We start from the raw sequence: 14941 nt of genomic DNA, 5'->3' as shown, positions 1-14941 counted from the left end.
TCATGGTCAAAATAACTGGGTTGATGAAAATGAACAAAATTTAGCTACAAGTTTTAAAAAACTCTAAAACCAGGACAGTAAATAAATACTCAAATAGCAGGGAAATTCCAGACAAGAATCAATCAGAGGCAGCTAACCCCTCCAAAGAAAGGATGTCCCCAAGCAGGAAGCAGCCAGGCTTTGAAGCTTCAAGGCCATTAAATGCTAATCTACATGGCCAATTATAACATTCGTAATTGCCTCAAGCAGACAAGAGTTCTTTCTTCCACCCTGTACATTCCACAGACATATAAACCCCACTTGCCTAGTTTTCAACAGACCCCTCAACCTCTGAGGATACCTGCCATAGATGTGGGCAAAACATCAGGAGAGAATGCTTCCAGAACAGCCTGGAAAACTACAGCCTGGAAAACTTACAGCAACCCTTTGGGAAACCTTCCTATATAAGATGCAATTCGTCTTCTGTTGCATTTTTCTTCTATCTTCACCTACCAGCTTTTCAATTTTGAATTGCTGAAGGCCATCTTTAAGATAATTTGGGGGGATTAGGGCAGGTAAAAATATGCAGTTAATTGCAGACAATGCCTACTTTCTTGATTGCTAGGTAATGTGTACCAAGCATGTATCTAAAGGGGGTACACAAGGTCTCCTGTTTTTCTCTACCCCCTGCATTTTTTACTCCAGGCATTTCACTGCCATATCAGAGAGTTATCCCTGTTCTCCTGCTTTTCTTCAATCTCAGGGATCTTAGGTAGCATCTACACAGCAGAATGAATGCAGTTTGAAACCACTTTAACAGCCATAACAGCTGTGGAATTCTTGGGTTTGTAGTTTGGTGAGGTACCATCATTCTATGGCAGAGAAGGCAAAAGACTTCGTAAAACTACAACTCCTGTATCGATTGGATGATCAGTCACCTTCCCCATTTTGTGTTTCTCTTTGCTCTGAACAGTGAGTCCCACCAAGGAAATAAAGATCATCTCAGCCGTGAGACGGAGTAGCATGAGCAGCTGTGGCAGCAGCGGGTATTTCAGTAGCAGCCCCACACTCAGCAGCAGCCCCCCTGTACTGTGCAACCCCAAATCGGGTAAGAAATTAAGGACTCCTTCAAACTGGTCTAATGAAGTACAAGCTCTTGTTGGGTTTTTCTCTTTTCAATTTGTTACATTGATGAGGTGTGTGTGTGTGCTGAATCAGTACGGCAGTTTAGAAAGTTGGATTTTTCTTTAGACCTGAGTTTCTCAAACTCTGCTCCCCCAGATTTTGGACTTTAGTTCCCACAATTCCTAATAGCTGGTAAACTAGCTGGGATTTCTGGAAGCTGGAATCCAAAACACCTAGAGGAGCACAGTTTGAGAAACACTGCCATAGACATCGTGACTACTATTTGTACTGAAAGGACAGTGACTATGAGCCACTCTGAAGAAATTATTTTTATCAAGATTACACCCGGGAAAGAGAAGACCAAGCTTTGCTTTCTTATCAGCTGTTCCCTCAACAGTTAAAATCTTCTGCTCTTGAAATATAGAATGTGTATCAGGACAATTGAGGGAGTTAATGTGAAAGCCAATCAAAATAAAGTTCTTGTTGGAAACTGAAAAATTGAATGGCCTCAAACATGACAGATTCACTTCTCCTCTGGCTTGAAAGAGTACATGTCAACAAATTGTGAATATGCACACTTTAAGATTCAGAAAAAATAGAGTGAAATATCCATGATTACTGAAAAAAGCAGGAGGCAAATGTAGTTTAAATGTCTGTGCAAGCAAGTCATTGGATGCAGAAATTCAGCTTGCTTGCCATCTGTATTTATTAATTCACAGAATTATGTAATGCACAGCAGTGGTGGCAGCAAGGCACCTTGCATTAGCACATTTCAAAATATTACAGAAAAAAGGCAGTTGTTAAAAGACAAATAAATGGGCCCTAGAGAAAATTAAACCTGAACTAGATTAAGCTGAGACTTTCATGGTTTGGACCTATCATAATACAACATAACACACTAGAAAAAACAATAATGCTTAGCCTAGTCCAGTGGTTCTCAACCTGTGGGTCCCCAGATGTTTTGGTCTTCAACTCCCAGAAATCCTAACAGCTGGTAAACTGGCTACGATTTCTGTGGAGTTGTAGGCCAAAACACCTGGGGACTCACAGGTTGAGAACCACTGGCCTAGAAGAAGGCAGGAAAAGAGGAAGGCAGGAAAAGAGGAAGGCTTCATTGCAGGTGAATTGACTCAATCAAGGAATCCTCAACCTCGAGTTTACCAGATCTGCGTAAGACTTTTAATAACAGGGTAACTTGGAGGTCTGCTATTCATAAGGTTGTCATAAGTTGACTTAATGGCCACTGCAACACAAAATTCATCATTCATTGACATAGTCTTGAAGCTTGTGAACATTATTTTTTTGATAGAAGTCTCAGAATCCCTCAACCTTCAGGGCTCCTGGTCATATTGACTGGGGTTTTCTAGAAACTTAAAGTCCAAGGTCTGGACTCAAAGTAGGGGTCCATCAGGAGCCCTACTTTGGGCATGGAATCATCCACATGGCCTGTGTGCATAAGCATTTATGTTTATGTGTTTCATCAGCACATGGACAGCAGTTTGTGAGACCACATATAATGATAGCTCTGCCAATTGTGGGATCATGAGACTCAATCCTGAATCAGCTTAAAGTGCAAAATTTCTGGCCAGCTTAACAGATTTGCAGCTCAGTTGTTGATGCCTCTGTGCTAGTGGGATGAAGTAACAGCAGCAGCAGCCATAGTACAAATGTGAAGTCATTTGATTTATTTGAGCTGATAATGAAACAGGGCAGCACATGAAAGGGAAAAGGAACAAAGTGCTAATGCTGCTGGATAGAGGAATTACGGCAAACTTTCAGCCATAGCATGAGTTCGTATTCCACACACCCGCCTTTAATGAGATGAAAGCTGTCAGTGTTTGAGCATGTTTCCTTTCTGAGCAATTTCCTGTGCCTCCAGAAAGATGAAAGATCACTGATTTGTGCTCTTCCCTTCTTTCTGAAATTAAAATTTCAAAGTTAGAATTCTCTCTGTGTGTGTGATGAGATAATATCTATCTCTGTGTGTGCAAGTCGGCTATTCACTTATGGCAGCTCTATTAATCTCATAGGGTTTTATTAGGCAAGGAACATTCAGTGGTGTTTTTGCCTGATGCTTTGTCTGAAATATAACCTACAGCACCTGGTATTTATTGGTGGTTTCCTATCCAAAGACTACAAAGCTGAACCTGCTTAGTTTCCAAGATCAGACAGGACCTGGTGCCTTTAAGGTATATTTAGGTCCTAATTATATTTGCTTCAAAGGTTTGAATACCAGGATTCAACCTGGTGTTCTTTTTCATTGTGTCAATCTTTGGACATCAGTTAACAGAGCATGGTCCCAGAAAGGCAGTATTCATTGAATTAGAAGATAACCAAAGGCTCCTATGAAAGGTAGGGCTTTCACAGTACAATGATTACTCATTGGTCGTTTGCTGCATGGAATCCAGACATATTTCTTTTTGGTTGCTCATTGTTGCACTAGGGCCCTGAAGCCTCTTTTCACCACAAACCACACACTGTCCAGGTAATCCAATAAGTTTATTAAAAGCTGAGTATGTAAAAAGCAAGCAAATTCAAAAGAGAGAAGCAAAGTTCAAAAGGTTATTTCCATGAAAGCTGAGAGTCCAGCAATCTATTCAAAGAAAGTACAAAGTCAATCCACAGAGATATTTAAAAACAAGGTAACATGAATCCAAAGCAGGCAAACTATACCACACATGAACTGGAATCAATAACAACTTAAAAGTTAAATACATGAATTCCGAGAACACAGGTCCAAAAACTGAGAGCTCTTCACCTGAATGCAGCATTCCTCTCACAAAGATTGTAACAGCAGAACCAACTTTAAAAAGCCCGGGTCCCTCCCATAACATCATTTCTCACACACCTGCTTTTTCGCTCCTGATCTTTAATTATCTGGGAGAAGCGAGTCCAGCTTTGTTGTAAGCCTTGTCTCTGCAACTCCAATCATCTTTACCTAGACCAGTGGTTCTCAACCTGGGGTCCCCAGGTGTTTTGGTCTACAACTCCCAGAAATCCCAGCCAGTTTAGCAGCTGTTAGGATTTCTGGGAGTTGAAGGCCAAAACATCTGGGGACCCACAGGTTGAAAACCACTCACCTAGACAAACATTCATCTCCCACATTTCTCTCAGCCTGCACAATTATTGCTTTCTCCAGTGTCTTGGAAACTGACGGGGGATTCCAAAACAACTTTCCCTGGGCCACTTCCATTCTCCTCTGAGCCCTCTGAATCCCTCCCAGGATCCCCTTCCTCCTCATCTAGACATAATCTGACCAGGCCACAACACTTGCACATTGTGATTCTGTTGCAATGACTCTTGGCAGTAATATGTAAGCTAATTCCTACCTACTAGGGGTGTGCCATTCAGGCCATTTTCAGTATCTGATATCTTGGCTGCTCCCATTTTATTTTTTCAGGAGCTGCTCATATTCTGGAGGGCAAAAGCCTATTTTTTGATCCATCAGCCAGAAGATCTGTTATTGTTCCAGGAAAATCCGGTCCATTGGTGGCAATGGGGAAAGGCTCCCCTTTCCATCATTTTTAGGTGGCATTTTTTAGGGCACATTTATCACTGCAAGTCCACCTAGCAAAATAGTTTAAAAGGACTGAAAGATATTAATCTAAGAAGATTGGAATTGAGTCCAAAAGCAAGTGATTCTGAGAGCAGTGATGGCACTGAGATAGAACACGGAGTTAGCTAGCACGTGATCTCTCTTTCCAAGGATCCCGGATGCCACAGGAAAATGGAGGCACGCATCCTGGTATATATAGACCAGCTTGGCAAAAACACATGTAATCCACTTCCTTGCTCTGATTGGCTCAGGCAAGGCTAAGGAGGAAAATCCCCACACACATGCACCTGGTGTCATGGCACAACTGAATTGACTGCCAGGTGGTCCATTTCGGCCAAGTCCGAAATGGACTATTTGAGGCCTGTCACTTGTCCTATTTCCAGACATTTGGTTACCAAATCAGTCAAATTTCCTGGATCCCATTTTGAAAAATGGCAGTGTGCACATCCCTACTGCCTACTCCACCCATAAAGCTTATGTTGTAATTGTAGTAGATGTGTAGCATATTCCTGTACATGTTTACTTGGGAATAACTCCCAAATGATTGTCACTTACTTTCAGGTACATCAACACTGTAGAAATAATGCAGTTTGGCAGCATTTCAACTACCATGGCTTAATGCTGTGGAATCATGGGAATTTGGTGAGGCACTAGCACTCTTTGCCATGCATTGGGCCATGGCAGTTAAAGTGGTATCAAACTTCATAAATTCTACAGTGTAGATGCACCTATATTCTGCAAGCTTTAATGCTATGTATGTATAGCTAGGTATAAAACTGCAGCAGATACCTATTGGAAAGTGTCCATGACTCTCTTGTAAACATTACAGTTCTCTCTTTCTCCTTCCTCATGACTGTACAATTTGGGAACCTACTTAATTATTCATTTATTTATTTTAATTCTTTACAAGCAAGACATTTTTTCATTGTACACTTAAGTGTGACCTAAAAAACCCCACCAAAATTGAGCAATACTGATTCTATTTGTTTATATCTTTTGGGGACAGATGATCTGTTTATGTTCCCCAGATGGCAGCTGAAGCAATGCTTCTCTAGTGTATCATCTTTCAATGCTATGTAAACTGCTTGCAGGGTCACAGCCTGAGAAGCAATTCATAAATGTTTAAAATAAACAAATTAAATAAATAAATATATTTAAAATAAATCTGTACACATTGATAGCAATACTTTCCACGTCTTGATGGGGGTTAACCCTATTGAATTAAGACTGGAAGCACATTTTCTGCTTGTGACGTGATGTTTCTACCTTCATGAAAGGCAATGGCTCTGCAGGGCTGAAAGGGCATTTGAGAGGATTGGGTTACATAGGCTCTGGTTTTTGTTTTGTTTTGTTTTGTTTTGTTTTTTTTTTGGAAAAATGGTATTCATAACCTTTTTGAAAAGGAAAAAAATATGTCATACCTTTTTGACAAATGTGAATCTCCATGAACGTCTAGAGACCACCTTTTGAAAACCACTAGTTGAGGAAAGGTATGACCTTGTTAGAAGTCAATGCTTTGAAAAAGTGATGTTCACAAGCATTTCTGTACTGACACACAGGTAACTCAGCTGTTAAACTGATAAACCATGTCTTTGAACTGCCAGGGACAAAGACATGCCACTGCACACAAAACATATACTTAGCTAGAAGAGAATTTAAAATGTTTCTTTGAAGATGAAGTTGAAATTGCAGTTGCAGTTGTCTAAAACATGTACTCTCCCTTGAAACCTCTTAGTTTGAAATAAGCATTTGGAGACAAAAAACAAAGTCTTTTTTTTAAAAAAAGTATCATATCTTGTTTACTCACAAACATCTTATATTAATTCACCATCCAGGCACATTTCTTATTAAAGTTCAGTTATAGATAGGATGTAGTTTCTCTGTGTTGAGAAACTATATTCTATCTTAATCATTCTTTATGAATAGTCCAAAGTCTTTAAGTCTACATCTTATGAAAGTCAAGACTATATAACTGTACTCACTGCTTCTCAAAGCAAACATACAGTAAAATGTTCAAATGAAACCTGCTTTCATTGAAGTCCAAAAACATACTGATAACAAAATGGAGTCTTGAGTCTGAACATGCCTAGTACAATCACATGTCTGTATCCCCTCCCACACCGAAGAGGTCAGTCAAACTGGCAAATCAATATATACATCCAATACAGGTTAGCAAATATATACATCAACAAACAAATAGTGAAGGCTTGGAAGGTTGCTATTTACAATGCTGATTTTTTGGACTTTGGAAAAGCATTTGACACAATTGAGTGATGATTCCCTGCCTTCTGATTTTGCTCAGCATCCACTTTCCACAGATACCTTCCATTCTCTATTGTGCTTTTTTAACCCAAGAGAACACTTTTCTAGGAATTTCTAGGTCTTCTAGCATGATTCCGCGGTCCACGTCTGCTGGAGAATTACCATAGAATAGTACTTAGGATGTTCTCTCTAGCAATCTCTATGTCTTCAAGCTTGACCGGAGGTTAATGACCACAGAGCCATACAGGAGGACCTAGAGATTTCTAGAGAGAACATTTTAGTCAAAACTATGAATAATCAAATCCACAGAAGTCAAAACCACAAATGTGGAGGACTGACTATACTATTCATCAACTATTCTAAAAATGCCATGCATTCTATAGCAAGAAAAAGGTTGAAGAAAACCTTGGAAAACAGGGTTTTTTTGTTGTTCATTCGTTCAGTTGTTTCCGACTCTTCGTGACCTCATGGAACAGCCCACGCTGGAGCTCTCTGTCGGCCATCAACATGAGCAGATTACAAATGAGTCAACGTATTGTGTGCATGAGTGAGAGTGGTTTGGTCATTCCACACTAAACAGTTCATGTAGAATCTGACCCAGCTTTTCCAAAAGGCCTTTATTTCATAAATCCACTTTGTCTCTGCAGTATTGAAGAGACCGGTGACTCCTGATGAACTTCTAATGCCTGGAGCTCCATTTGCCAGGAAAACCTTCACAGTATGTTATCTATGAGTTACTATGTATTTTATACTTGCCCTGTCTTTCTCCTGCATTGGGATTCAAAGTGGTTTGCAAATTAAAATGATTACATTTTTTAAAACAAACAAACAAACAAACATTAAAATAGAAACAATTACAAATGTTAAAACAGCTTAAAAGGGTGATTGTATGGTAGCTTGGTCCCCCTGCTCTTTCAGGAGCGCTGTTTGCGCAATGCAGAATGGAGCACGTGAACGAGACATGGGGGTGGAGTGAGAGACTGACGTCGCCAGGTCAGACACACATAATATAGAAGGAATGTAAGAGTTCTTTAATGATAAAACCTGTTGCATAGTAAGCGGATCTTAGCCACATCCCATGCACAAGACACACAGACAAGAGTAGAAATTACAACAGCAAAACAACAGAGAGGAAACAATCTGGGACATCTCACCTCTGAACAAAGATTGCCCCAGGCACTGCCAGGCCATCAAATGCTAATCAAGGTGGTCAGTTGAAATAGTCACACTTAGCTCCAGCAGACAAGAGTCCTTTGTCCCACCCTGGTCATTCCACAGATATATAAACCCTTTTTCCTAGTTCCAACAGACCTCACTACCTCTGAGGATGCTTGCCATAGATGCAGGTGAAATGTCAGGAGAGAATGCCTCTAGAACATGGCCATATAGCCTGAAAAAAACCTACAACAACCAAGAGTAGAAATTAACAGTAAAGTTTTTACTCTTAATAGCAGAGATGAAATACGAACATTAAAACAGCTTAAAATTATGAAAAATATTCAGAATTGGCAAAACCACCTCCTTCTGCTGAAATATAATCAAAAGCACCTAGTATGTGTTGATGGTCTCCCATCCAAGTACAAACCAGATCTGACCCTGCTTACCATCCAAAATCAGACAGATCTGGCCCCTTTAGGTTATTCCTGCATACTGGGAGATTGGACTGGATGACCCCTGCGGTCTTTCCAAATGCGGCGATTCTATGGTTTATGCCTTTATTTTGGGATCAAGATTATATACATAGCATAGTATATAAACAGTCTAATTCTCTAAGAAGAGGTATAGCCTACAGGGCTGACTGGATCTTTAGATAGCCATTTCTGGAGCGCAAAGATTGGCTGATCCTTGGAGGTAAGTGACCAGAAATTGCCTCCTCATATCTTGGAGATCTCAAGAAAAGCCTAGAAACTAGATTGCCAGCAGAACTCAAAGCTGTTCATAGTCATCCAGGTACAGACACAGAAAGCCATCAGAAACGGGCTCCTGATAGCTTGAAAGAGGAAAAGAGAGCCATGAACATTTCTAACAGGAGTTACATGTGCTCTCAGTTGAAGCTGAGTAGATGGTTGATAATGAAGATTGCTGAACCGTAATGGTCAGTAGCCAACCATTTTAGCTGCATGAAAAAAAACCTCCAAGTTCCCCAGGGTCTCCCCTCTATAAAGAAACTGAACTGCAGTATTTCTATTATTGGCCTAAAAGTTGGAATTTTTAACTTTCTTTCTTAAAGTAACTTTTTTTTAGTTGAGTCCTAGAATTTTACCCTCTCAAACAAGAGAAGAACACATAATGTGTTGTCAAAGGCTTTCATGACCTGAATCACTGGGTTTCTGTAAGTTTTTCAGGCAGTATGGCCATGATCCAGAAGCATTCTCTCCTGATGTTTCGCCTGCATCTATGGCAGGCATCCTCAGAGGTTGTGAGGTCTTTGGAAACTCATCTGAGGATGCCTGCCATAGATGCAGGTGAAATGTCAGGAGAGAATACTTCTGGAACATGGCCACACAGCCCAAAAAAACTTACAGCAACCCAGAGGAACACATAATTTGAATCAGGAAATTATACATGTTTGGACTGCAATTCCTAACATTCCCAGGCCAATATAGCTGAGGAGTTCTGGGAGTTGTAATCTCGAACAGCAACCTTCCCAAACTCTACATAACTTATAAAATGAGAAGGGCAGTAGATATGGAAAAGAGAGGGACAATAATATCTTCACACTAGCTAATCACTGAATGGGTAATACAGAAACTATGATAATAAGAAATCACGAGAACATCTTCTCATTTCTTTTCAAGATTGTAGGTGATGCTGTTGGATGGGGATTTGTGGTGCGTGGAAGTAAGCCTTGCCATGTCCAAGCTGTGGATCCCAGTGGACCTGCAGCTGCAGCCGGAATGAAGGTAATTTTAATTAAGACAGCTAAAGTAATTTTAAAAGGAAGGGCGGGGGGTGTCTTTTAACATGTTCTCAGGATTACTTCAGATTGCTTGAAATTTCATTGGAGGAACTAGAAAATAATAGAGACAATATTTTAAACAAATGTGCAAAACTCCAATCCTCAAATGTGAAGGGCTGATTATATTTGTCCTAAACTGTGATGGCACACCTGAGCCTTTGGGAAAAACTATAGTGTCTGGCTTTACTCGGGAGCTATCTGATACCTTCTGTTAAGATTAAGGCCCTTAGCAGACAGAGACACTTTAAGCAAGGTGAAAAGGTAACCAAAATGAGTTTATTGAAAACAAGATGAATAAAGGGTTAACTCCACCCGGGACCATTATAGGATAACTTGGAAGAATACATTACAAAAGGATATTTTGCTGGTTGCAGGCATCTCTCTGGAGTCTTTGAAAGTTTCCTGCCTCTGGTGCAAAGCGATGGTTATAAACTGTCTCAATCTTCTTGCTTGTGAAGCTTAAACTGGTAAAAAGCTTCTGTTGTCTCTTGGACTGCTGGTATATGGATACTGCTGAATGCAGGTGCTAAGGATGCCTGTTTTGGATTACATGGGCCTAGGATTACCAGACAATTCTCAAGCCTCTAGTCTCTGTAGCTCTGTTGCAATCAATCAATCAATCAATCAATCAATAGTCCAGCAAAAGAGCTCTATACAAGCAAATGGAATAGATCAGCTAACACTGGCCTTTGGGGGGGGGGGTTATGCTCCACCCAAAAACTAATACAAAGAAAGGTCTCTACACTATTGGGAAAACTTAAACAGGGTGGACTAAAGCAAAGGAGAGGAAAAAACAGAGCCGAACTTCACATGAATCTCTGTAAAAAGTTTATATTAAAAATATGAAGCTCCTTTAGGCTCAGCACAAATACAGGAGCTGGCAATGGGGAAGAATCTGTCCTGCTCTGAGAAACATTGTCTGCCACAATCGCTTGGAAAGCCCCAACAAAGAGACGAGACCAAGAAAACTTGGCTAGGTTGAAAAGAGCAAGAATTTGAAGACCTTCCAAGAGTCAGCATTTTGCTTTCTGGAAGAGTCCTTGGCAAACCAGACCCCTCTTCTATGACATATGGGAGCGCCCAACAGCCTATATATTTCTGGACGTTTGCCCTCAGCTATCTTTTTGTTTGGGAAACTTGCAGTCCTCATGGCTCCACACACTTGTCTCCTTTTCACACTGCACAGCAAACTCTTAGGGCGAGACTTTTGCCCTACAGCGGAGCAGGCATACTTCAAGAGGTTTTGTTCCAGTAGGTCGTAGAAAAGACTTAGTACAAAGCCAGCATTGTGCCTTGCATTTCGCAAGGCCACAGGGAGACGTATCCAAAAGCCATCAGTCTCGGTAGATTCTGGAGAAAGGTCTGAGCCAAGCTTTTTTCATGAAGAGGAAACCAGACATTCATTCAAGTCTGAAAAAGAAACAGCTCAGGTGAGGTTCAGCTTTACAAGTTGTGTATCCCTTAGAAAGCATGGAAGCATAGAGAGAAGGAAGGAAAGAGGTAGAGAAAGGAAGAAAGGAGAGAAAGAGGGAGGGAAAGAAAAACGAGGAAGGAAGGAAAGTTAGAAAAGGAAGGAAGGAGAGAAGGAAAGAAAAAAGGGAAAGAAGGAAGGAAAGGGAGTGAAGGAAGGGGGGAAGATGTAGAGAAAGAGGGAGGGAAGGAAAGAAGGAAAGAGAAAAGGAAGAAAAGAGAGAGCAGAAGATAAAGAAAAAGGGGGGGAAGGAAAGAAATAGAGAAGGAAGGAAGGATGGAAGGAAGGAAGAGAAGTAAAGACGGGAAGGGAGGAAGGAAAGAGGGAGTGAAGGAAGGAGGGAAAGAAGGAGAGAAAGAGGGAAGGTTGGCCACAGCAAAGCGTGGCGGGTACAGCTAGTTAGAAATAAGATTGGTGGAAAGTGACAACTTTGCTCCTCACCTCCAAAAGGCTGGGCTTTATATCCCATGACTGAAACCAAAGTGGGGTAAATATTGACACAGCGATAACATTGTGATTGCAACAAACACCTGCAGCTCCCTCTCACATACGCATCATGATCACATTGCAAAGAAATAGACACAGCAAGGTTTGTTATGTGATATCCTTTAGCATGAAAACTGTGATTCAGGACTTTGTTTTTTTCTTCTTCTTTTTTTCTTAACTCTGTATGCTCCTCAATAGGACAGTTACATTACCCATGCAGTGAATACACAAAGGGGTTGCAACTTGTCACACATCTACTATCCTTCTGTTATGCAAGATTAAAAACCAGTTTTTTTGGCAGACTCAAGAATGCTTTGAAATAATACAAAAGATGAAAATGGGGATTAGTGTTCATTTGGAGGCCAAAGTGGATTTGGAGTTGGAAATCCAAACCTGGTGACTCAAATCATGGCCTAATATTGAAGAGCCAGTGTGGAATAATTCTTTGTGCCTTGGACCAAAACTTTGCAAACCAGGATTTGATTCCTCACTTGGTCATGGAAACCCAGTGGATGACTATAGATGAGTCACATACTTTCAGCCCTAGCAATCTCCATGATAGGGTCACTATAAGTTGGAAACAAGGTACATAGAAACAACAAGAAGTACAAATCAGCAAGGAGAAATAGGTATGCTGTCACTTCTCTTCCCAACCCTAACCTCTTTTCTTCAGATGGGATTTCCATATAATTTCATTTAGGTTTGTTCTAAAGGAATGTACCAAATTCTGCACATTTCTGTATCTTAGGGATGGAAGAAAGCTTGGATTATAAGAAGATCAAGTGTGGAAGAAAATGATACTGACAGATCTTTTCATTCAAGGCTCAGGATTTTGAGGCTATTTTAAGGAAAAATCTGTGCTTGAACTGTAAAGAGTAGAACATCCTATGTAAAGGACATTCTTTGCAATCACAGGGACCCCAGTGACCATGTAGTCCAAGTCCCTTATTAGTCAACTAATGCACCTCTGAGAGGTGACCATCTCAACCTCTATATTGTGTTGAGACACGATGTTGTGCCATTGTAAGCAGCCTTGAGTCCCCGTCGGGGTAGAGAAGGGTGGGGTACAAGTATGGCAAATAAATAAAATAAATATTTCAATCAGTAGTTCCCAATCTGTGGTCTGTGGACCACCAATGGTCTGCAAGAACTAAAATATATTCTGCGGCCTCACCATTACTACACCATTGCATTGAGAGCAATTGGTCTTACTAAACCCTCTTATAGTACCAAGGCTTATTAAATATGGTTTTCTTTGGCAATGACTAGATGGCATATATATGTATCAGAAACTAGAGCTGATGTGGTTTAATCAACAGGCCCATAGCCAGGATTTCGATTCGGGGGGAGGGGGCTGAGTTTTTTTCAGGGGGAGTTTCGGGGGGGCTGAGTTTTGGGGGGGGGGCTGAGTCTGAGTGAAAGAGGGTCTACCCTAGCAAACCTTTTGTATCATTACCCCAATACCCCCATGCATATGGGATATATTGAGTATGGTGAACAGATCATGATATGAATAAACATAACAGTTTAAATAATGCACCAGTAAGGCCTTTTCGTGAACCACCATGAGAATTTCAGGGGGGGGGGGGGAGGCTGAAACCCCTCAAGCCCCCCCCCCCTCCCCCGGCTACATGAATCAGCACTCCAAATAACCAAACCAAATCTAAAGTTGACCAAAAAGGATTTGTAATCCTTTTGGTATTAATGTTGATCTGTGGTCCCTGGTCAAATGGTTCCTGGTCAGAAAAGGTGGGGAACCACTGATTCAAATACTTAAAATCAAGGCAAATTCACCATCTTCTGAGATAGTCTATTCTACTGTTAAATTACTCTTTAACACAGTTATTTCCTGAATGCAAAACACAGAAGTGAAAGGGTAGACTAGCTACTTGGTCCTGTCCTTTTAATCTGTTTATATCCTTACATTTAACTGCAGTCAAAAGTGTATTTTAGGTGGTGGAAATGGTGGTTGTTCATCGCTATTTGCAATGATTTTTTTCTGCTTCCATTTTCAACTTAAACAAGAATAATATAGGTAAAAAGATCTCTGTAAAATTGTTCTGTTAAGCAAACACATGGGTGGGCACAGTAAAAGAAAAAAAAGATACAAGGGTGTAAATACTTGTTTGCCCTGATAAGCTTGGAGCCACAACAGCTGTACCCACTCAGATAGAGGAACAGCAGTCCTGGTTGTTGGCTGCCATCAGAAAAACACGGCTGCATTTCTGGGTTAATTCAGCTTGTACGTTTTAGCTGGGGCTGCTGCCGTCAGATAGCACAACACAGCTGTGACCTTGTGTCCTTTCAGAGCATTTGCTGTCTGCTTAAAATAGCCCTTAGACCAGGGATTGGTAAAATGCAACTTGCAGGCTGCATGCAGGCCCAGGGCCATTTTTGTGATCATGCCCCCCCCCCCCCCCCGAACAATATATTTCTGATCCAAAATATCAAAAAATAGAGCTCTGCGGATGTGAAAGTTATATGTTTGGAGCTCCCTGGATTCCAAACAAATGAAAAAAGGATAAAAATGAATGTGCTTCAAGATGCTCTCTTGGAAGGCAGGAAGGGACAAAAGTATGCCTTCGTATCCCCTAGAATGGGCAAAGTTGTTTTTTTATTGTTGGGAGCAGATATGGTATGAGATAAGATTTCCTAGAGAGCTATTGTGCTCACTCAAACCCCATCTACATGGCTGTATAATGCAGTTTCAGAATTTTTATTTTATTTATCGTGTCATCAGTAACCAGACATTTGTATTACATTTTTAACAAAAACAAACAAATAAACAGACAAAACACAGAATTTGCAAGCCTGGTAGTTGATTAAATGTCCCTTGACCAGTATCTGGCCACTTGGAGTGCCTCTGGTGTTGCCGCAAGGAGGTCCTCCATTGTGCATGTAGCAGGGCTCAGGTTGCATTGCAGCAGGTGGTCTGTGGTTTGCTCTTCTCCACACTTGCATGTCGTGGATTCCACTTTGTAGCCCCATTTCTTAAGATTGGCTCTGCATCCAAGTCGCCCAGTTTTCTGTGTGCCCAGCGGGGAGTCTCTCATTTGGTATCAGCCATTGATTGAGGTTCTGGGTTTGAGCCTGCCACTTTTGG

General features: G+C 40.9%; 1 protein-coding gene across 1 annotated transcript in view; it reads left to right on the top strand.

The window, feature by feature from the left end:
* Positions 1–14941, top strand: part of DEPTOR (DEP domain containing MTOR interacting protein) — an 83050-nt gene that overhangs the window by 59132 nt on the left and 8977 nt on the right. Inside the window, exons 7-9 of the mRNA XM_060775828.2 lie at positions 953–1087; positions 7570–7640; positions 9721–9825. Coding sequence (XP_060631811.1) covers positions 953–1087; positions 7570–7640; positions 9721–9825 — 311 coding nt within the window. The remainder of the gene's footprint in view (positions 1–952; positions 1088–7569; positions 7641–9720; positions 9826–14941) is intronic.

This window comes from Anolis sagrei, chromosome 4 (assembly GCF_037176765.1).
Source record: "Anolis sagrei isolate rAnoSag1 chromosome 4, rAnoSag1.mat, whole genome shotgun sequence".
NCBI classification, from domain to species: domain Eukaryota; kingdom Metazoa; phylum Chordata; class Lepidosauria; order Squamata; family Dactyloidae; genus Anolis; species Anolis sagrei.
This window is presented reverse-complemented; position numbering and strand designations above follow the sequence as displayed.